The sequence below is a fragment of the Neolamprologus brichardi genome, chromosome 9 (assembly GCF_056152115.1).
Source record: "Neolamprologus brichardi isolate AB-2024 chromosome 9, ASM5615211v1, whole genome shotgun sequence".
Lineage (NCBI taxonomy): Eukaryota > Metazoa > Chordata > Actinopteri > Cichliformes > Cichlidae > Neolamprologus > Neolamprologus brichardi.
The window spans coordinates 16,833,865-16,857,987 of record NC_142112.1 but is presented as its reverse complement, the minus strand read 5'-3'; the positions used below and the strand labels follow the sequence as shown (position 1 = coordinate 16,857,987).

The 24,123-nt window shown below is 38.6% G+C and overlaps 2 protein-coding genes across 4 annotated transcripts; both read left to right on the top strand.

Moving 5' to 3' along the window:
- Positions 1-5,370: 5,370 nt before the first annotated feature.
- LOC148101311 (uncharacterized) lies at positions 5,371-6,735 on the top strand. The gene has a single exon (XM_087845496.1). The coding sequence runs from the start codon at positions 5,371-5,373 to the stop codon at positions 6,427-6,429; it is 1,059 nt and encodes a 352-aa protein (XP_087701622.1). The 3' UTR covers positions 6,430-6,735.
- A 4,492-nt stretch (positions 6,736-11,227) lies between these two features.
- LOC148101310 (uncharacterized) lies at positions 11,228-23,451 on the top strand. Of its 3 annotated transcripts, XM_087846018.1 has the most exons (5): positions 11,228-11,309; positions 12,689-12,792; positions 15,391-15,954; positions 17,644-18,240; positions 22,541-23,451. In XM_087846018.1, the coding sequence occupies exons 2-5, from the start codon at positions 12,775-12,777 to the stop codon at positions 23,219-23,221; spliced, it is 1,860 nt and encodes a 619-aa protein (XP_087702144.1). In that variant the 5' UTR covers positions 11,228-11,309; positions 12,689-12,774; the 3' UTR covers positions 23,222-23,451. The 3 variants fall into 3 exon arrangements, with proteins under 3 accessions (XP_087702144.1, XP_087702146.1, XP_087702145.1); XM_087846020.1 differs by lacking the exon at positions 15,391-15,954; XM_087846019.1 differs by lacking the exons at positions 11,228-11,309; positions 12,689-12,792; positions 15,391-15,954 and having other exon boundaries at positions 17,596-18,240.
- Positions 23,452-24,123: the final 672 nt, after the last annotated feature.

The following is a 24,123-nucleotide window of genomic DNA, read 5'->3' as shown; positions in this document are numbered from 1 at the left end:
CTCATTTTTACAATCTCACATGCCAGTGCAACAGGGACTAATATCAGGTTTAAATGTCAACATAGTATACTCACCTAAATCTGTCTCTCAGCCCAGGAAGTCTGAACAGCCCCTGCTATGTAGTTACCAGCACAACAACCTGGATGTGATCCTGATCCCAAAGCTCTACTAAGGGAATAGTTTAAGCTTTTAGCCAATTCATTTCTGTGTTCGGGATTCCCAAAGTAATTCAGAAGGATCAAGGCTCTAATTTTACTTCTAGATTATTTGCACAGGCTCTCCAACAACTTCATTTTAAACATAAATCATTGGTGTGTCATCGTCAAAGTAAGGATTCATTAGAACGCTCCCATCAGCATTTAAATCATTGCTGCTTGTTGCACCGAACTGAAGGCTGATTGGGATGAAAGTTTGCCTTGGCGCTTACTGGCAGCCAGAGTAAGTAAGTTAATCCAATTTATTTATATAGCACTTTTTAAGACATGAAGCTATTAAAAAGTGCTTCTCAAGGGAATATAAAAGCGTATCAAACAAACAACATATTACACACGAACATTACCCAAATGCCTGTCTAAACAGATGTGCTTCAAGCTGTTTTTTAAATGAAGCCACAGAGTCGATGGTGTGTAGTGGGGGAGGTAAACTGTTCCAGTGTTGGAGCTAGGGTTTGAAAAGCGCGATCCCCCTTTGTTTTCAAACGGGTCCGTGGAATAGTCAGAAGACCACTATCACTGGCTCTGAGGATCCGGTTTAGAGAGTTTGAAGGTTGAAAAAGCTCCGCGATATAGGTGGTGGCCTCACCTTGTAAAAATATGAACATAAAAGTGAGGATTTTAAACTGATATCTGTACCCAACCAGACGCCAGTGTAAGGATTTTAACATGGGAGTGATATGGGACTTCCAGCCTAATTGCAAGCGACAACGTAATTCAAACAGAATTCAAACAGTTTAACAGAAACACATGAAAGGCAGTCTTGTTTCTTATATTAATCACCAGACGTTGTTGCATAAAAAGAGACGACGTGTGTCAAAGTCAGGGGTTAAAAGTGGGACGGTGTTTTTGTTTTGCTAAGTCTCCACGACACTCTAAACTTCAGGCTGCTCATCTACAGTCAGCCTCCTCCAATGCCCCTTGATGCCCACTCACACTAGTCAGCTTCTACGACAGTGGGTGGGGTAACTGCAGAGTTACTCTAGTTTTGCTTTTTCATGTTTTCATTTGTTTTTAATTTTGTCTAGTTTCACTTACTTTCTATTGTGAGTTTATGTTATTTATTTTAGTTAAGTTTATATTGTTTTTATTGTTTTGCTTTTCATTACAATTTTCAGTTCAATTCTATTTTATTTATATAAATAAAATTACAAATCACAGCAACAATTGCCTAGGGGTGCTTTAGACTGTAAGCTAAAGACCCTACAATAACACATACCCCACAGTGGCCATGAAGAACTCCTTTTTAAAAAGAAGAAACCTCCAGCAGAACCAGGCTCAGGTAAGGGGCTGCTGTGCCAGAGAGCACTGGGGTCTTTTGTTTGATGGTTCCACAGTGCCTCCTTCTGGCCGTGAAGAAGCACCACACCCCTCTACTCTTTCCATTACAGGGAATGTGTACAAAGCACAAACCTTTAATAATCACAGCTGAGATCATAAAGTGTAGTTATCCTTCCTTCCTTTCCTTCTTCCTTCCTCTTAAGCACTTAAGGGTTGCTGGAGAGGGGGTTGAAGAGTATCCCAGCTGTCACGAGGTAAAACTCAGGGTACACACTTGACAGTTCACCACTCATGATCACATTCCCAATAGTTTATTGTAGTTCCCAAAAGAATCAACAATTAACCTAAAAAAGCAAGTTGTTGGACAGTGAGAGGGAGCCGGAGCATCCTCAGAGAACCCAACATGCAAACAACAGATTCACATGCACGACCTTCTTGCTGTGAGGCAACAGAACTAACCACTGCATCGCCATGCTGACCTTAGAGTGCAGTCCTGTGGTGGAAAATGTTACTGTGGGTGCTTTAGATTATATTACATACAAACAAAAAGTACTGGTTTATTATATCAGTGGGTAAAAGAGTCAAGATTGGATCTAAAGGATGTAAATGGACACGCACAGTGCATTTCTGCTCAGTCTGAACACTCAACGCAGCCTCATTCGCCCAATTGAAACTCAGCGTTCAGTATCTCCTTTTTTTCACCAAAAGACTTTCTCTGTATCTCTGCTCTGTTTGTTTTTGATTTGAAACACTAAATAAATGTTTTACTACACATCTGTCTCGATTGTTTAATCAGCTGCTGTAAACTGTCCAAATTTAAAATGCTACATTTAGTAGATTTAGAGATATTTATTTCACTATTTTTAGGTAATGATACTTTATAAACCTGTTCGGCTGTTTAACAAAGACAGTATCATCATGTTTACAGCACTTTTAAATCTGACAGCAGCACTCAGTTCTCCTGCACATGTGTGATCTTGGAGTGAACTGAAGGTTCAGATGCATCTCTCAGGTCCTGTGTGGGGACTTTGCTGGACTTTTGTCTGTTTCTTAAAGATGTGACTTTAAGATGCTATTCAGCTGGTGTAGATATTGGAGGGGGGGGGGGGGGGGGGGGGGGGGTAGTAGGTTTGAAACATCTTCTTTTGTCCTCCACTCTTCCAGATTTATGTTTGTTTAATCAAGTGTAATAATACACATTGATTAAATGTCCCAAAGTAAAGAAATCTCTCTGTGAACATTTAGTTTGCTTCCATCTTGTGGCAGCAGCTGGCTACTGTTATTTTCACATGTGCGTTGTGTTTTAAACAAACCCATTAATTAAATTGGTGATTTGAAGTAATATATGTAATATTAGTGTTGGGTAAGTCCCAGATTTCAGTTTATTTGACAATAGCTACATTTAATAAGAAGATGTGAGATCCAAATATATGCTTCTGTCGACACGTGTTCATTTTGATGAGGTTTACTGAACAAATTTGAATCATCACAACAACCAAAATGTTAGCAACACATTATAAAGTTTATTATTATAACTATGGTAACCATGTCTATGTTTGATTTAGCTGTTTTAGCCTTACCTGCTAACTCAAACACGTTCTGTAGGTGTCACATTTAGAGGACTGTAAGTTCACACACATTCAGACTTTTGCAAACCGGAGTTGGAGATTGCAGAGAGAAGGAGAAGTGTCTTGTAAAAACTTTACAAGTTATACAGATTATTTTCTCAAACAGCAACCAGTGCAAACATGTTTTTCTGGACTCTAAGAAGGAGAAAGGGACAGCCTGATATGTCATGTTTTTTGATATATTTTTTAAAAGTTGCTGTTTTTGTGCAGCACAGTTCTTATTTAATCAAATGCTCTTTGATTTATTTGAATCCTATAATAAAGGAGGTTACTGTGGGTGTTGGAGAGGAGAAGGCCCCTCTAAAAAAGTAAGATCTTTGCTGTGAGATGAAAATTATGTTGATGTTGTACATTTATAAATACACACATAAACATGCATGCACAGTTTTCTGGTTTGAAAGTAAATATTGGTCTGAATATTTGAGCTGAATCAGTTTTTACTGTGTAAGTTGTAGATTTCTTCCCTCTGTGGAGTCAACAGCTTCATGCAGTCGGTTCAGATGACTTTCTTGAGGCACTGAGTGCAGTTTGAGTGCATTACAGCAGACTGATCTTCTCTGTTATCGTTGTGTTTCCAGTGTGAGTGCACGAAAGGATCACATGGATCAACATGTGGTCCCTGGGACTCCAGCCACCTCTGCTGCACCAGTCTCACCTCCAGCTGAGACTCAGAGGAACGAAGCAAAGAAAGCTTCCTGGTGGCGCAGATAAGGTGAGTTTAACACTGCAGAAATAAATAAATAGAAGTTTTATTATTATTATTGTTATTATTACTGGTATTTTTTACATGATTATTATTATAAATTTGTTGTTATTGGCATCATTAGTAGTAGTACTAGTTATATTATATTATTATTTAAAATATTATTGTTATTATTATTGTTGCTGTTAAGTAAAGTAAGTGTAAAGAAAGTGTATTGCATTTGTGCAGTGGTTACAGTGGTGACACTTATTAGACTCTGTAGGCTGTGCACCAGTTTTTCAGGGTCCTTTTAGGTGCAGTTGTTGCAACCACTGTCAATGTGACACCATCAAAGAACAAGTTTATTAAACCAGAAGAAGAAAGAGAACTCTAATATGATGGCTGCACACCAGCTGGACCATTATAATCACATCACATCACTTCAAGGACTCCAAGAATGTTCATACAGGGAGGATAAATAAAGTTTTTGATTATTTATTATAAAAAAGAGATGATATATATATATAATGCAGCAGGGACTCCACCAGCTAACATGTCAGTTCATTTGACACATTGATTTATTTATCATTTCTTTTTCTCTCTCAGCTTTTCAATTCCACATTTTTGCCATTTCTTCCACACTTAACTCTTTTCTACAAGGTGAGCCCACAGTGAATGTAGGAGAGGGCAGGTGGCATTAAGAGATTTAAATTGGCAATCTAGGGGCCAGTTAGTTCTTACTTTGGTGAAAGCTGGGCTCTTCAGTTCAGCATGGTACAGCTCCAAAGATTCTGCAACATCAAACCCTCTGTTTGCTAATGTTACATCACCTGGGCTGAGGCAGTCCAGGTAATTTCAAAAGTTTCTTTTTTGTTTTTAAACTTTAGATATAAACAAAACAAGATAAGTAACATTTGTCACTCTCTATCTTCATGATGGAAGATTCATGTTCATCTCAAAAGTGTTAGCAACAGTTCTAGAAAAGGAGACAGGTTTGTTCCAGTTTGCAGAAATGTTATTATAAATGTTCAAACTACTGCACTGTAAAATCTAAGTAGTTCCCAGAACTCAAAAAACTATGCAAACTCGTTACCTCCAAAAAATTGAGTAAAGTTTAATTAAGATGACTGTTAGGAGAACTTATTCATTGCAAGTATGCAGTACTAAGAATAACTTGATGTTCCTGAAGGTGCTTTATGAATTGTTGACCCACTGACAAACATTTTGAGTTCTACTAAATTAAAAAACAATTTGTGGAAACCTGATTATGATTTAAAAAGAATGATTAACAACACTTCTTGTAATGGTGTTAAAATCAGCCCAATGTTTATTTTCAAATGCAAAAAGTAAACTACACTGCCGCCATGGCAACTATGACACGTTTAGAATCTTATGACCACTTTGTCCTTTGATCCTTTGATCTTAAAAAACCCTCAAACAGGAGTGAGACACAACCACTTTTAGTCCGTTATTCGCAGCATTTATGTTCGCAGCATTCAAACGTTCGCCAGAGAAATCTTGTTAAAAATTTCAATACTTTTGAGAGTGACAGTTTACAGATTCAAACATGTCTCAGAGAAAAAACAATAAAGAAATCCTTGAAGAGAACGAACACCTGAAAATAAACCAGAGAGACATGCAGTGCCAACTCCAAGACATGCAGGAGAAAAACAGAGCACTGCAGGCAAAGCTTGATGAAAGACTGCACACAAAGGAAGAGTTTCTTCAAGAAAAAAGGCTACAGGAGATAAAACAGAAGGAAATGAATTTCAAGCTTCAGGACATGGAGAAACACAACAAAGGCTTGCAAATCAAGCTTAATGAAGCTCTGAAAAAAATTAAAGAACTCCTCCAAGAAAAAGAACAACAGGACATGAAGCAGTGCAAACTCAAAGGCATGGAGGAAAAATACAAAGCGCTTCAGGTAAAGCTTGATAAAACACTGAACAAAAATAAGGAGTTGCTTCAAGAACAAAAGCAACAAGAAATTAAACAGAAACAAACGGACTGCAAGCTTGAAGACGTGCAGGAAAAATACACAGCGCTGAAAATAAAGCTTGATAAAGCACTGCAAAGAAATAAAGATTTCCTTCAAGAGAGAGAACAGCAAGACATGAAACAGAAACATCTGGATTGCAAGCTTCAGAACATCGAGAAACACAACGACGGCTTGCAAGTAATGCTTGATGAAGCTCTGCAAAAGAATAAAGAAATCCTTGAAGAGAAGGAAAAACTGGACATTAACCAGAGAGACATGCAGTGCCAACTCCAAGGTGTGCAGGAACAATACGGAGCGCTGCAGGTAAAGCTTGATGAAACACTGCACAAATATCAAGAGCTGCTTCAAGACCAAGAACAACAGGAAATAAAGCAGAAAGAAGGCAAACAAGCCAAATTAGAAGAAGTGGAGAAAACATGCAAGAGACTTGAGCAGGAGAATACAGAAACAATCGATCAGCTGAGAACCCTCATCCTAGAGAAAAAAGTGCTCGTGGAAAAGCTGATGGAAAAGAAGAAAAAACGCTTCCGCTTCTTCTGGAGGAGGGACACTCCTGCTTTTTCTACTTTTTCTACTTTTTCTACTGCTGATGTCACCTCGTCTCCCTCCACCTCTGTTCCATCTTAACTTTCACCTCTCCTCTCCCTTTCTCTCCCTTTCCCTCCTGACACCTCTCCCTCCCCTGTCTCCCTTTAACTCCTATCACCTGTCCCATCTCCCTCCCCCCTCTCTCTCTTTTCACCCTCACCCCCCAACCAGTCCCGACAGTTGACTGCCCCCTCTAGAGCCTGGTTCTGTCATAGGTTTCTTCCTTTAAAGGGAGTTTTTCCTATCCACTGTCGCACCTAGTGCTTGCTCAGAGGGGATTGTTGGGGTTTTCTCTCCTCTATCTCTTTCCTCCTTTCTATCCCTTTCCTTTACCTTCTTCTTTACAACCTCTCCCCCCCCCCCCCCCCCCCCCCTTTCTATTTCCTCAATAATTTAATAATAAACACAATTGGCAAAATTTTAAAAAGTCAGATCAATGTCTTCATTCAAGAATTAATTGTCTTTGTTACGGGGTCATGTGTATTTTGTGTTTTCCTCGGGCTGCTGATCCTTGCAGTCGTTGAGCACAGGAGTCCAGATTTTTAGTGTTTTAATCACATTTAGTGTTACATTTTAGATCACAACAATAGGATATCCACAATTTAGGATTCAGACATTTGTTTTTTTCAATATCGTAATCATTCTATGATTGAGTCGTTTACAGAACCAGCAGTTAGCAGCAATAACTTCAGTTCATCGACATTTGCAAGCATTTCTTTATACACAGCATTTCTGTCAGGTTGAGGTCTGGACTTCCATGCAGTAGATTTGCTGCTGTGTTTGGGCTCATTATCCTGTTGCATGGCCTAATTTAGGAGAAGCTTTAGCTGTCGGACAGACGGCCTCACATTTGACTCTAGAAAACTTTGGCATACAGAGGAGTTCGTCGACTGCAAGGTGCTTATTGCTTGTGTCTGCAGAACAAGCTCAAATCACCACAATTGAACCAGCATATGTTAAGAAATAAATATATATTCTTAATGCTCATTTGCTGATTAGATTGTTTTATGAGAGGCCCAGACTTGACCAGGTCACAGGCTGACAGGAAACGGCATGTTTCTGCAGAATATGAGGACCAGACAGAGTGAAACTAAGTTCAGACAAAGGGTGACAGGTTGCCCTGGCAAAAGACTTCAGAAAGGGGAAGTTATTGCAAGCTGCACAGGAAGTTTTAGTGCACAGGCATATTAATAAATCAGACACAAAAAAAAGAGGAACTAAGTAAACTGAGTGTGTGTGACGTGCAGTGGAACTATATAACCATGCTGGCTTCTAATGTTTTCAGACTTAAGCTGGCGTTTCTGTGCTAAGTCTCCATTTTCCGGAAAATGTAAAATTAAAGATCATTTTTTGAGTTAGACCACTTTGAGCCGTGTCTTTTTTGGCCGTTAAAGAATACAAAGAACTTGATTTAATACATACTTGACAGTGGATTTGAGGTGTTTGTGCTGTGTTTGATTTTTGCTTAAGGTACTGCTGTGCATTATGGCCAAACCTCCACTTTGGTCTCATCTTTTAAAAATATGTTGCTCCAGAAGCCTTCAAGGGCAAATTTGCAAACCTCAACTGAGTTGTTGTGTTCTTCTTAGAGACAATAAGCTTTCTCCTGGCGGCCCTTCGAAACCAACCATGCGTGTTTTGTCTTTTTCTAATTAAACTGTCATGAATGTTTACATTTAACATGCTGTTTAAGGCCTGCAGAGGCTCAGATGCAGCTCTTGGGTATTGTGCAGTTTCTGTGAGCACTGAACAGTCTTTGGGGTGGATCTGAATGCTCCAGACTAACAAACTTGCTCACGGTCAGTTAATCAAGTGCATAGAGCTCTGTGATGAATTTTCACATTTACTCTGTGAATCTTCATTCTTCTAGCTAGTCTTTACTCTTCTAGAAGCTTTCTTTGCTCACATGTCTGCAGCACTGAGTCTATGTCTTCTCCACTGCTATTCCAAACATGGTGCTGATGCAGGGGTCATTAACACAGTAAGATTTAAGGGCACAAAATGTTCACATCATAATAGTAATAATAATTAGAGGAGAGTATTTTGTAGTCCAAGAAGTGTGTGGAGAAGAGAGTTCAGTGTGGAGGAGGGAACCATGGTGTTCAGGAGTCAAACTGCTTTGGGGGAAAATGCTATTGTACAATCTTGCTGACCTGCTCCTGAAGACGCAGAGTCGTCTTCTGGATGGAAGGGTGGTAAACAGTTGGTGGGAAGGGTGATGCGGGTCAGCCATGATGCTAGTGGCTTTCCCAGTGAGGTATAAATAACCTGTAGACTGGGTAGAGAGCTGCCAATAACACGCTGTGCAGCCCACACTATCCTCTGCAGGGCTCTGCAGTTGGACGCGTGGCAGTTTCCATACCAGACTGTGATGCAGTGGGTTAGGATGCTCTGCATGGTACCTCTGTAGAAGGTGTTAAAGATGGGTTTGGATGTGCACCTTCTTCAGTTGCTGCTGAGCTCTTTTTGTCACTGATTTGGTGTTGCTGGTCCAGGACAGGTCCAGGGGCGAATCTAGAGAAATGTTCCTAGGGTGGCATGGAAATCAAATGGGGTGGCAAAATCAAAGCCTTGTTTTAAACACATATGCAGGTGTTACATTTGGTTAATGCATAAGTATATGTTTCATATAAATATGGTCTATAACTTAATTATTTTCTATAGCCCACATAATTAAACATTTCAGTTACATAAAATGTGTGAATTTGTATTTTATGTGCTATATAGCCTTTATAATAAATAAATATGTAACCAGTGAGTATAAAATCCAGAAAGCTACACAATTCTAACTTAAGCTTCACACTGTTTTTTGTTAGAAAAACAATCAAATTGTTACTGACTACTACTACAGTCAGAAATATGCACTGTCACAAACAATAATTTAAACCAAATTTTTCATGATTTGTTGGGTTAATATTTTGAGGTCCAAAATATAATTGGCCATTTTTGGCTACTTTTGATTGTTTTTGTTTAGTTTTTTTTTCACCTCGTCTTTCTTGGCATCATTCTTTTTCAGCACAACCTCACATGTCCAAATTTACAGTTATTTATTCATTGACAAACTATATTAACACAACTGGTCTGAAATCACACAAACACATAAAATCCTAGTAGTAGTTATATTTTCTTTTCACTGTAAAAAGTACTAACAAGTTTAGTAAATTATTTTCATAACTTGAAATGCAAATATAAATTGTAAATTTTTAAAAAATTATTCAAAACTTTTCTAAATAATAAAGTTCTAAACAACTGTTCATCTAAAAATGCAGCCAGTACATCTCGTGTTTGTTTTTATTTCTTGTACAGCCATTTAAAAATACTAAGACTTTGCTTGCGTAATTTTGAACACAGTAACACATCTGGTCGATTTTAAGCTAACCAGTTAAAAATAAAGAAAAAACAACTATATGTGCTGTTGAAGATTTATCTGGGAACATAATATATGACATGACCCTGAAAGAATAAACAACATCTTTAGGGATTTCTATGAAACTTTATACTCACCACAAATAACAACATGTGATCCAGGTGATTGTTTTTAAGTGCCCTTTCTCACTGTCCCTCTTCCCCTCCGTTTTCTTTTTCTCCCTCTCTTTCTTTCTATGTTTCTTTCTTTCTCCCTTTAATGTCCCCCAGTCATGTCTGTCAAATCTGTAACAGCTGAAAATAAAATAAAATAAATACATAATAATAATAAAGGTCAATCAAATGAACCAATATGGCAAGGCCATAATGATCCACTTGGTAAAGTAAATCCGTTGGGCAACTTTCTTGGCCTTTAGAAAATAATTCTGATGGAGCTAAATGAAAAAAAGGAGCTGTATGTGAGGCATTCAGGGAACACTGGCCATTTATGTGGAGAGAAATCTGTCTCAAAAGTCTTACAAATGATACTCAATTGTATATAGCATTTGTATTCTATTTATTCTACTGTATATAGTATTTTATTTTATTCTATTCTATTGTGTACAGTTGCGTACAATATCTTATTCTTATCTTATTCCAGTGTTTTTCTAAATTTCCCATGTGTGGGACTAATAAAGGTTATTTTATCTTATCTTATCATATCATAAACTAACATTTTAGAAAAGTGTTCAGTGATTGATAAGTAACTTTTTAGGAAGCGCTACAAGTGTGCGCTTCGATCCACAGACAAAAACAAAACAATGTTTTGTTTGACAAATTCTATGAAACATTCACGCTCCAGTTTGTTTGTTATTCAGAAATTTCATGGCTTCATGGTGCAGATGAATGACTTTTTGCACCAACCAGGCCGAGTTTATCTGCAAAGCAACACAAGTTATTGTGAGGTTCATCAATCAACCAGTAAAAAATCTAACCTTACTGAGTGGGACCAAGTAGCTATCTATACTTTTCCTATGAAAAAACCTTCTAAAGCTGTCTATAGTTTTACTTCCAAAGTTCATCAGCAAACAGTTCGAATGCCTGTAATTATCAGGCTGTACTCAAGCCCATTAATTAATCTGAAAACTGCTGTGACTCCAAACCCAAGTACCCTCCTGGGAAATTATGGCTAATGTCACACTTGGATCTGCTGATAGAGAAGTGAGTCAGTGTAACCTTTATTAAATCAGGCAAAACAACACATACTTATTTACTGTGGAAAACTGCAGAAAGCAAAACCTCTTAAATAAATGGGAGTAAGGGTAAGCTGACGCCATCTGATGTTTATGTTAATGAATATAACATAGAGACACATTTTGACTTTGCTTTTATTGTTTATTAAAATATCTCTAGTTTTAGTTTAAGAACCATCTAGTCCAGCAGGTGGCGGTAATGCACGTTAAAGCTCTAACCGCCAAAGAAAAACCCAGAAGAAGAAGAAGCCGCAGAGTTCCCGCTTCATTGCGTTTGTGTTTTAGTTTATTTTTCTTCCTCATCTAAAGTGAAGCACTAAGGTAACTTTGATCTGAGTTCAGTCAATCTTGAATTTAGGTCCTGAGTGAAGTTTTCTGTTACTCTCCTCGGTCTCTGTTGTCAGTTATTTGTGAACCTGTTGAAAGAAAAACCCTCTACATTAAGTCAAGCTGATATAAACTAATTTACAAGAAAATATCAACAAATGCTAATGAAACACTGAGAAGAAATATGAAGAAAGCTTTTATATTAGCTAAGTGTAATCAGAGTTTCTGTTGTTTTATTAGCCTGTTACTAAGCGCTAGTTAGCATCTCTGTGTCACTGTGTGGCACCTGCACAGTTTTTGAATGCAGCCCAAGCTAGCTAGCGCCACCCTTCATCCATATAAGGTCACTTCCAGCTCCAAAAAATCCCAACATGTTGGCGGTAAAAGTGCTATAATGAAATCCATTTATGAGAAATGTAAAAATAAATGTATTCCAGGCTAAAACACAGCTGCCTTTGTCTTATCAGCGCAAAGTTGTGTTGTCCCACAGGGCATGTGATTGTAAAAACCGGCCTCACTCTGAGAGGCCTGTTGTTAGAATCATTTCAAAGATAATTTGATAAATTCTGATCAGTATTCAGTAAATGAGCCTGATTAACTGTTAGCAAAATAATAATGATAGACCAGAGATACCAGAGATGCATTTTCAAAACAAATACAGCCTCAAACCCTAAGAGGGGATCTGTGTTCTTATCACATTTAAATGTACTGCAGATTCTTTTAAAGCTTCAAACAAAACTGAAATGGAGGAACAAAGATATATAGAATAGAATAAAATAGTCTTTTATTGTCTTTGTACATATTCAACTAAATTGTGGGTGCTCCACACCAACTGTGCATGGAAAACAATATAAATAGTAAGACAGTAAGAATAAATAACATATAAGAGGAGTATATACAAAGAGGAGGAAGGCGCTCATTAGAGAACAGAATGCTTGAAAGTAATACAGTGGACTTGATACAAGTAGAGAATCGGAGTGTGACTGAGTGATGAGGGTTACTCAGATCATGGCTCAGATTTCTAAACCCACTCAGATAGGATAATCTTCCACGGCACACCTGATCATTTCTCACGGCACACGTATATGCCGCGGCAAAGTGGTTGGGAAACACTGTACTCGTTTATGCAGCTCCATCGATTGTTCTGTTTTCGTTCTTTGCCAGGGCCTTTTTTAAAGAGGAATTGCTCTCCTGGTACTGGTGTGCCATACTGCTGAATTTGGTATCGGTGCTCAAACCTTTTGTGTCTGTTTTAAACAAGTTTCCCACCCAGGGAAGCTGAAATTGTTGTTTGTCCTCTCAGATGAACATATGAGACACTTTGACTCTTCAGTGCAGTGTGGAGCCTAACAAAGTTCTGTTTTGTGTCCCAGCTGATCAGCAGGAGGAGAAGAGTCTGACGGAGCAGCAGAGGAAATTTCAGCTACTTGGACTCAGCTCAGCCACTGCAGAGAAAACAATGAGTTCGACACAGAAGGTGACAGATACTAGTGTTAAGAAATACTCCATTAACCCTTTAAGGCCTATTGGAGCAGGAATGCTCCGTTTTGCGTAACAATTTTAAAATCCCGTTAGAACTGCAATTAAGCTAGCACAATTATTTTATTTAGGAGGACTTGTACTTACATCTTATGCCATCAGCTTGCCCTAGGTCACGTTTCCTTCCACATATGTATTTGCAAAAATTGCATAAAAAGCACTTGCAGCAAAAAAACATAACATACCAGAAACACACTTTGCCGATCCGATCAGCTGTTCATAACACTTCCTACTTCATAGCACTTCCTATGTTAGAATAGATGTCAGCAAAAACTATCGTATGTCCGACTTTACCTGCCAAAACCTGCCTTCAGCGATACCTATACTGGTGTTTTTAAAAATTAGTTTGACTTTATTGTTTTCTGTATTGTTTCTGGGATTCTTAGAACTTAAATTTCACTGCTGGAAATAGTTTATTTTGATGCACATGCTGTTTGTTTTGCAAACTTGCATATATTTATGTATATGTTTATTATTATTATGTATAATATTTATTTTTGTTTTTCCTGCAGTATATAAAAATCTCAAAAATACTCAAAACAAATTTCCTGTGGTTGGAAACAATGTGCAACGTTTTTGCATTTACAGTTTTGAGGGATAAACCTCTAAAATTTCTCTAACTAGATATATGTGTAAAAACAATTTTAAATTTTTTGTATTTTATTGCACTTTTTTGCACTTTATGTAGTTACTATGGACTTAATGCATCGATATTATTAAAATTTGGGATATAATGGTCATATTGATGTATAGCAACTTGAAATGCTCCCAAAAATGGCATTAACGGCATGTAAAAATATAAAGATAAGCTCTGACAAACTTGTTTCTATGGTAGGTTTTAAAGGGTTAAAAGCTGAAGTACTGATATATATTTTATGCAAAACTAACTGAACCTTGTGCTATATTATTGTAATGTAATAATCATGTAATAATACAATGCCTACATTGTAGAGGGTGACTTTGCCTCTAAAGAGGAAAATGGGCAGGGAAGAGGTTAAAGTGGGATTCAGCAGGATTCAACTCTAAAATCAGCTGTAGTGGCTCAGTGTGGGGAAAAGAGTCACAGCTCACAATCATTTCTATTGAGAGCTCCAGTAGATTTTCTTAATGTACAGGCTGTGATCAGCTGACCTGCTGCTCTCTGTGGATGTACACAACTGAATTCAGCCAGATGTCTGCAGATGTTTCATGAGTTGTCCTGGCTGATTTCCATCCTCTACACCAGGGGTGTCAAACTCAATTGCACAGGGGGCCAAAACTCAAGCCACACTTAAACATTTATTGAACACACTAAAACCATGTTCTTTAAACATAAATATGAATAAAACCAGACAGGAATATTATTCCACAATAAATAAACTTTAACTTTAAATGTTTTGATCTTCATAAAAATATATCCTGTCAAAATTATGCAAGTTAGAAATATGAACATGCTGCCAAAAACCCCCAAAAAAATAAATGAAAACATACACAAGGTTCGAGCTGCATGTAGACGGAGCTGGGGCATTGCTGCAGGAATGGAACTAATAAACTGTGCGGGCCATTCAGTGTCGTACTTTGCCTTGAGTGTACCATTACACTGCAGCTCCATCTAAATCTGCACAGGTGCAGTTTCCACGTAAATGGGTTGAGAAGCAGCTCGAAATTCTCTTTTTGTGCTTCACAGTCACCAAAGCGCCGTGCGAACTCAGTGCGTTCAGTTTATCAGTGTGTGATGCACTTTACCCACGTACACACACGCACACACACATGGTACGTTATTGCCAGATGCAACGTTTATTCTGAGTTTTTTTATTAGTTTTGACAGTCCGCCGTCTGGACAGCTCCCATCTCAGCTGATCCCAGCTTCCCCTCCGCTGCTCTTCCGTGTCACTAAAAAGGGGAAGGAAAGACATCATCAGCCCAAACTCCATCAGCTGTGTTCTCACCTGCCTCTCCAGCACCGCCCCGTTGAGCTCACTGCACCACTCCTCCTCTGCAGCCGCGCCCGGGACCACACCTCCGCCACAATCAGCAAAGTGCGCCGACTTGTTTCAACATTACTTGCAACATTACTTTAAATCACATTGTGAGACAAACTGCACACAAACAGTTTGTGTGTTTGCTGATGTTTGTTGGGCTGATAGAATCGCTGCATTTGAAATTACCTGCCACATAAAAAATATTACTCTATTTATTCTCGCTCGTCTTCTGTATTGCTAGCTAGATGTTGAAAACAAAACAAAACACTGGCCCACTTTAACCCCTAACTAAGGCATACAGCTTATGATTAGTACATGATCAGGATTGGATTGCATGTGTTAGTGTTTCACTTTGATCTTTGATACCTGCAGTGATGAAATAACTCCCCTCAAATGCCTTAAACCAAAAGTAACAAGCCTGTTTTGAAAATGTAAGGAGTAGAAAATACAGATATATATTTTTTAATGTAGAGAGTAAAAGTAAAAAAAACCCTCAGGTTACAGTCAGACTCTGACATCATCCTTCACTGAACCAAGCTAGTAACTGTTACATTTTGTCACATTTATTCTCTCAGGAGGCCGACAAACCTCACAGAAGAAAGAGAGAGAAAAAAAACACCTGTGACGAGTGTGGGAAGGATTTTACCTGGAAGTCTAAACTAAAACAACATCAGCTCATCCACACTGGAGAGAGACCGTTCAGCTGTGACTTGTGTGGAAAGTCGTTTTCCTGGAAGAAAGCCCTAAAAACACACCAAGTCATCCACAGTGGAGTTAAAGCTTACAGCTGTGATCAGTGCGGCAGAGCTTTTACTCAAAGTAGCACCTTACAGAGACATCTAGTTACCCACTCTGGAATTAAGGCATACAGCTGTGACATCTGTGGAAAAACCTTCAGCCGGCTAGGGTACAGAAATATACACCTACGCATTCACTCCGGAGAAGATGTGTACTGGTGTGATCAGTGTGGCAAATACTTTACAACAGACGCACACTTACAAAGCCACATGTTTACCCACACTGAGGAGAGACCTTATCAATGTGACCTGTGTGAGAAGACTTTTAAAGCTTCGCATCACCTGAGACGACACCAACAGATCCACACCAGAAAGAGACTCTACAAGTGCAGTTACTGTGAGGTATGTATTTTTATTTTATTCTTGTAAGTTCAGTCTGACTGTTTGGAACAAGTCTGCTCATTAAATTGTGTTAGCATGTTAGCACTTCTACTGCACCGAAGAGTAGCTCTGAGCCATTATTCAGATTTTCATTTCAGTTATGATTTTTGTTTACACGATCATGAAAAACGAAAAATGCTGAAAATTGATATGTTGCTGTTATTTAATCTTCAGGCAGCTTCGTGGTGTATCATGGTGTTGTTATTTCTGCATAAATGGCCTTTGGTTTACAGCAGCTCATTTTGTCACATTTATTATTAGAAATATATTAGAAAATTATAGAAATATATAACAGGAAACAGCAACAGGAAATATAAAAAAGTACAGACCTGGTAAACATTTATTACTATTCTGAGTGTTAGCATTAATATTTGTGTACAAGCAGGAGGGATGGGCATGATTTTAGAGTGTTTGAACAATGATTAATTATCTTTAACACCAGGTTGGATGTAATGTGTTACTTAGAGCTGGTCGATATAAGATTTTTTCATATCACGTTATGTTTTTTTCATTTCAGGCGATAACGATATATATCACGATATAAGCCAAATAACTATATGTGTACGATTTAAATGTGCCGTTGCTCACAAGTAAAATGTGAAATAATCAGCAGCTTGTTTTGATTTAAATATTTATTTCCCATAATAAGTTCAACAGGGTAGATGTACTTAAGGAACATGAGACTTTTTCAGATAAATAAAGGCAAATATTGCAAACTACACAAAAGGCAGCCGCTAAAGCGTTTAAGTTTCAAAATAGAACAAACAAAACAGACTACTAAATTGTCAATTCCACTTAGAAACAAAATATTAATTCTAAAAATAAATTTTAGTTAGTTTAATTTTGTCTGTTCTTCTGTAAAACAAACGTTTGTCAATATCAAATAAACTGAGAACTAAAAGGAAATTCTCAATCTCTCCTTGTTGTATAGCTTAGCTTTTCAAACAGTTTTAACAGTTACTTTAGTCTGACAAAAGCCGAATGACGAATTAGCGCTTTATTTATTGTATTTCCAGACTTGCTTTCGGCACAATTTACAGTGCGCGCTACTCTGTTTTTTGTCAGACTTGAAATAGCCGAAATACCTTCACACTACGGAACGTCTATGGCTCTTCCGTTCGACAATCTCTCCGGCCTTGGAACCATCATCTGTTTTCTCTTCGGTAACCTTCGGTCACGCTCTCGGTTGATTTTTTTCTAGTCGGCACATTCATTTCCTCCATTACCTGGGCGGCACGGCGGCTGGCTGCTTCCCAAACAAATACACATGTGCGGCTTGGCACTTGTGCTGTCTGTAACAAGTCACGTGACGTGACGCTGCGGCTGTGATTGGTTCGGCTCTGCGCTAGTTAATTTGGATTGGCTGTTCTTGTTCTTTTTTTTTAAGAGGACAAGAGAGATGAGGCCTATCGCAATAGTTTAATTTTTCTATCGAGAAAAAGTTATTTCGCAATACATATCGTTATCGTTCTATCGCCCAGCTCTAGTGTTACTACTACCAGTAGGTGGGGAAAAGAGACCTTTAAGGTGTTTGGTGCCACACTCCACCTTCAGGTTTAAAACTAGTGTTAATGGAGGGAGTTTAAAGCTTCAGTTTGTTCAATGAATGCATTTCACTCATTGCCTCTGTTTGTATCTCTGTCACTGCAGGACCAACATGGACCGAGAAGTCAGCGCTCTCAGGAGGCCGACAAACCTCACAGAAGAAAGAGAGAGAAAAAAAACACCTGTGACGAGTGTGGGAAGGATTTTACTGTGAAGTCTAAACTAAAACAACATCAGCTCATCCACACTGGAGAGAGACCGTTCAGCTGTGACTTGTGTGGAAAGTCGTTTTCCTGGAAGAAAGCCCTAAAAACACACCAAGTCATCCACAGTGGAGTTAAAGCTTACAGCTGTGATCAGTGCGGCAGAGCTTTTACTCAAAGTAGCACCTTACAGAGACATCTAGTTACCCACTCTGGAATTAAGGCATACAGCTGTGACATCTGTGGAAAAACCTTCAGCCGGCTAGGGTACAGAAATATACACCTACGCATTCACTCCGGAGAAGATGTGTACTGGTGTGATCAGTGTGGCAAATACTTTACAACAGACGCACACTTACAAAGCCACATGTTTACCCACACTGAGGAGAGACCTTATCAATGTGACCTGTGTGAGAAGACTTTTAAAGCTTCGCATCACCTGAGACGACACCAACAGATCCACACCAGAAAGAGACTCTACAAGTGCAGTTACTGTGAGGTATGTATTTTTATTTTATTCTTGTAAGTTCAGTCTGACTGTTTGGAACAAGTCTGCTCATTAAATTGTGTTAGCATGTTAGCACTTCTACTGCACCGAAGAGTAGCTCTGAGCCATTATTCAGATTTTCATTTCAATTATGATTTTTGTTTACACGATCATGAAAAACGAAAAATGCTGAAAATTGATATGTTGCTGTTATTTAATCTTCAGGCAGCTTCGTGGTGTATCATGGTGTTGTTATTTCTGCATAAATGGCCTTTGGTTTACAGCAGCTCATTCCTCTGTCAGGTGTAAATGGAATAAAATAAAACATAAAATAAGTACAAAACCAAACCCTTCAGTAATCTTCTCTTTATGGTTAACAAAGTTGTATTGTTACGTAATGTTATTGCAGTATTGTAGCCGCAGTATCATTGCTTACATATAGCTTTAGTACTTTTAAACATTAGTGTTAAAATACCCATTTAATGTTATAATTGCAGCGTCATTGGGGGTAATAGTTTTTCTTGTATCCCGTCAGCTGAGTGTTATAACTGCACAATTACAGTGTTGTTAATGCAGTATTAAATTAGTATTATTGCAGTGTTACAGTAGTTTACCATGGGTACCCTAAAAACAGTAGTGTGGTAGTACTTAAGTGTAAGTCAGATGTTACTGTAATATTAAATTCAATTCAATTCAATTCAATTTTATTTATATAGCGCCAAATCACAACAAAAGTCGCCTCAAGGCGCTTCATAGATACAGAGAAAAACCCAACAATCATATGACCCCCTATGAGCAAGCACTTTGGCGACAGTGGGAAGGAAAAACTCCCTTTTAACAGGATGAAACCTCCGGCAGAACCAGGCTCAGGGAGGGGCGGCCATCTGCTGCGACCGGTTGGGGTGAGAGAAGGAAGACAGGATAAAAGACATGCTGTGGAAGAGAGACAGAGGTTAATAACAGATATGATTCAACACAGAGAGGTCTGTTAATACATAGAGAGCGAGAAAGGTGACTGGAAAGGAAAAACTCAATGCATCATGGGAATCCCCCGGCAGCCTACATCTATTGCAGCATAACTAAGGGAGGATTCAGGGTCACCTGGTCCAGCCCTAACTATATGCTTTAGCAAAAAGGAAAGTTTTAAGCCTAATCTTAAAAGTAGAGATAGTGTCTGTCTCCCGAATCCAAACTGGAAGCTGGTTCCACAGAAGAGGGCCTGAAAACTGAAGGCTCTCCCTCCCATTCTACTTTTAAATACTCTAGGAACAACAAGTAGGCCTGCAGAGCGGGAGCGAAGTGCTCTAATAGGGTGATATGGTACTACAAGGTCATTAAGATAAGATGGGGCCTGATTATTTAAGACCTTGTATGTGAGGAGCAGGATTTTGAATTCAATTCTGGATTTAACAGGAAGCCAATGAAGGGAAGCCAAAACAGGAGAAATATGCTCTCTCTTTCTAGTCCCTGTCAGTACTCTTGCTGCAGCATTTTGGATTAGCTGAAGGCTTTTCAGTGAGTTTTTTGGACATCCTGATAATAATGAATTGCAGTAGTCCAGCCTGGAAGTAATAAATGCATGAACTAGTTTTTCAGCGTCACTCTGAGACAGGATATTTCTAATTTTAGAGATGTTGCGCAAATGGAAGAACGCAGTCATACATATTTGTTTAATATGTGCGTTGAAGGACATATCCTGGTCAAAAATGACTCCAAGGTTCCTCACAGTGTTACTGGAGGCCAAGGTAATGCAATCCAGAGTAAGAATCTGGTTAGATACCATATTTCTAAGCTTTTCAGCGCCGAGTACAATGACCTCAGTTTTATCTGAGTTAAGAAGCAAAAAGTTAGTGGCCATCCAAGACTTTATGTCTTTAAGACATTCCTGCAGTTTAACTAATTGGTGTGTGTTATCTGGCTTCATGGACAGATAGAGCTGGGTGTCATCTGCATAGCAGTGAAAATGTATGCTATGTCTTCTAATGATGCTGCCTAGGGGAAGCATGTATAATGTAAACAGAATTGGTCCTAGCACTGAACCCTGTGGAACTCCATAATTAACCTCAGTGTGTGAAGAGGACTCTCCATTTACATGCACAAATTGGAGTCTATTAGATAGATATGATACAAACCACTGCAGTGCAATACCTGTAATACCTACAGCATGTTCTAATCGCTCTAATAGGATATTATGGTCAACAGTATCGAATGCTGCACTAAGGTCAAGAAGGACAAGCACAGAGATGAGTCCACTGTCAGAGGCCATAAGAAGATCATTTGTAACCTTCACTAAAGCTGTTTCTGTGCTGTGATGAACTCTGAAACCTAACTGAAACTCTTCAAATAAACCATTCCTCTGCAGATGAGCTGTTTGACAACTACTCTTTCAAGGATTTTTGATATGAAAGGAAGGTTGGAGATTGGCCTATAATTAGCTAAGACTGCTGGGTCTAGAGATGGCTTTTTGAGTAAAGGTTTAACTGCAGCCACCTTGAAGGCCTGTGGTACATAGCCGATTATTAGCGATAGGTTGATCATATATAAGATCGAAGAATTTATCAATGGCAGGACTTCTTTGAGCAGTTTTGTAGGAATGGGGTCTAAAAGACACGTTGATGGTTTGGAGGAAGTAATTATTGTAGATAACTCAGAAAGATCGATTGGAGAAAAAGAGTCTAACTTAACATCAATGGTACTAAGAGTAGCTGTAGATAATATTACATCTGTGGGATGATTATTGGTAATTTTTTCTCTAATGATAAAAATTTTATTTGTGAAGAAGTTGATGAAGTCATCACTAGTTAACGTTAAAGGGATGGTTGGCTCAAAAGAGCTCTGACTTTTTGTCAGCCTGGCTACAGTGCTGAAGAGAAACCTGGGGTTGTTCTTATTTTCTTCAATCAGTGATGAGTAGTAAGCTGTTCTGGCTTTGCGGAGGGCTTTCTTATAAAGCAACAAACTATTTCTCCAGGCTAAATGATGATCCTCTAAATTTGTGACACGCCATTTCCTCTCCAGATTACGAGTCATCTGCTTTAGGGTACGTGTTTGAGAATTATACCATGGGGTCAGGTACTTCTGATTAGAGACCTTAGTTTTCACTGGAGCTACAGTATCCAGAGTCGTACGTAGTGAGGAGGTGAAATTATTAACAAGATAATCAACCTCTGTTGTGGTAGCGTTCAGATAGCTGCTCTGCTCTATGTTGGTACAGGGCATTGACGATGATAACAGTGGCTGGATTATATTCTTAAACTTAGTTACAGCGCTTTCAGAAAGACATCTACTTTGATAAAGTCCACTCTCCACTGCTGCATAATCAATTATTGTAAATGTAAATGTTATCAAGAAATGATCAGACAGGAGAGGGTTTTCAGGAAACACTGTTAAATGTTCAGTTTCTATGCCGTATGTTAAAACAAGATCTAGAGTGTGATTAAAGTGGTGGGTGGGTTCTTTTACATTTTGAGAGAAACCAATTGAGTCTAACAACAGATTAAATGCCATGTTGAGGCTGCCATTTTAACCATCAACATGGATGTTAAAATCACCCACAATAATTATTTTATCTGAGCTCAGAACTAAATCAGATATAAAGTCTGAGAAATCAGACAAAAACTCTGTGTAAGGCCCAGGTGGACGATAGATGATAACAAGTAAGACTGGTTTCTGAGTTTCACAGCTGGGGTGGACAATGTTAAGCATCAGGCTTTCAAATGGATTAAAAGTCTGTCTTGGTCTTTCATTAATTAATAGACTGGTGTGAAAAATTGCTGCCACACCGCCCCCTCAACCTGTGCTTCGAGATTTCTGGTAGTTAGAATGACTCGGGGTGTTGATTCATTTAAACTAACATAATCATCCTGCTGCAACCAGGTTTCTGTAAGGCAGAGTAAATCAATTTGTTGATCAATTATTAAGTCATGTACTAACAGAGACTTGGAGGAGAGAGACCTAATATTTAATAATCCACATTTCACTGTTTTACTCTTTGGTTCAGATGTGGATACTGTATTGTTCTTTCTTTGTAAATGTTTAAGTTATTTGTTGCTGGTTTTTAGTTTGTTTTTTGTCTTTTTGGAAGCAGACACAGTCTCTATGGAGATGGGTTTTTGGGGGGGTAGCAGGAGAGAAGTATTCCTGTAGTATTATGGTGGTAGTATTGTAGTTATTGTAGCCCAGTAAACTGAGTGTGTTAATTGAAACAATTAAATTGTAATTGGACGTCTGCAGAGATGCTCTTTATTTCAGGCGACGTTCAGGATAAAAGTGTTGAAGGACTGACTTACACTGTCTTTGTGTCTTTGTGTAGAAGCAGAGCGACACAGATGGATCCACTTCTCAACCCTGTCATCGCTGTGGCGGTGGGAAAGACTTTCGTTGTGACATCTGTGGAAAAACTTTCAGTCAGCAAGACGGCCTAAAAATACATCAACGTAAACACACTGGAGACAAACTGAAATACTGCAAAGAATGTGGGAGAAGCTTCCCCACATCAGGTGACTTAAAACGACATGAACTCTTTCACAGTGGGGTCAAAAAGCACCTCTGTGATCAGTGTGGGTCATCCTTCACCACTGCAGGTAACCTTAAAAGACACAAACAAGTCCACACAGGAGAGAAACCATACAAGTGCAGACACTGTGACAAAAGCTTCTCACGTTCAGGTAATCGTAACGATCATGAACGTACACACATGGAAAGAAACTACAGCTGTGAGCAGTGTGACAAGAGCTTCAGTAATCTCAGTTCATACTCTGCACACAAACGATCCCACGTTACTAATAAACTTTTTCACTGTTACCAATGTGCCAAAACATTCACTTCATTATCTGCTCTGTGCAAACATCAGCGTGATCACGCAGGGCTGAAATCGTTCCCATCACAGGATGACAGCGAATCTGAAGAGAGAGAAACATCCTCTTCTGGTTTCAGAGTCCAACCTAAAACCCTGGAGATCAGGCTCCACAGAGTTCAGATAAACTCTCCTTAAAGTTCTAATGAGGCTATGAATCAAACTGTTCATGTACTTCAATGTTAATCTTTATAAATTGTTCTTCTGTAGTGTTTGTGTTCAGTGGTTACCTTCCTTTTTATTTTTTCAGTGGCTGGAGGAAAATCAGTTTCCTGTTCAAGTTTTTATTGAATGTAGTTTGTTAAATAAAGTTCTTAAATAAAGTTTAAAAAATGTTAAATAAAGAATTGGTTTAACGACAAAGATTTTGAGCCGTGATGTCATTTCCTGTATTTCAGAGTAAAGACTGAAGTGACAAATGGAAACATGTTTACAGTCATGGAATAAACACTGATGGGTCATCTGTAGGAAGTACTATTGCTGACCTGACAGACTCGTAAATAAAAATAAGTAAAACTGATTTCGTAACATCTGTAAATGATCTCTTGGCTATAGTAGATCTTTGACTTTTTCCTTTTTTAATTGTTTGTTTAAAATAGTTTTCTCTAGCTTAAGGCGTACGGTCCAGGCCTTCAGAGCAGTGGTCTGACTGTTGGAAAACCCACTGAATTCACAGTTGATGCCAAGCAAGGAGGAAAAGCTCCTCTGAAAATTATAAATTATAGCCCAGCAATATCTGGCTTTGTATATGATCACAAATATGTTAAATATATTGCATGTACCATATTTTTCGGACTATGAGTCGCACTTAAAATCCTTTAATTCTCTCAAACATCGACAGTGCGCCTTATGTATGAATTCTGGTTGTGCTTACTAACCTTGAACTGATTTTATGTAATACACGGCGCTCAAAAATCTGTCAAAAAAAGTTTTAGTATGACTTTGGTAAGCCACGAAGTCGCACCGCTTGATGGATTGTCGGAGCATTACGGCTACGTAGTCAGGAGCCTCGCGGAGTGATACGTACTGCGCTTCAACAT

What these genes read in the sequence shown, in the direction of transcription:
- LOC148101310 (XM_087846018.1), top strand. An exon ending in ACAAGTGCAGTTACTGTGAG is followed by an intron (nt 15,955 to 17,643) that starts GTATGTATTTTT and finishes CTGTCACTGCAG; the next exon opens with GACCAACATGGACCGAGAAG. An exon ending in ACAAGTGCAGTTACTGTGAG is followed by an intron (nt 18,241 to 22,540) that starts GTATGTATTTTT and finishes GTCTTTGTGTAG; the next exon opens with AAGCAGAGCGACACAGATGG.
- LOC148101311 (XM_087845496.1), top strand. Translation starts at nt 5,371, where the DNA reads ATGTCTCAGAGAAAAAACAATAAAGAAATCCTTGAAGAGAACGAACAC.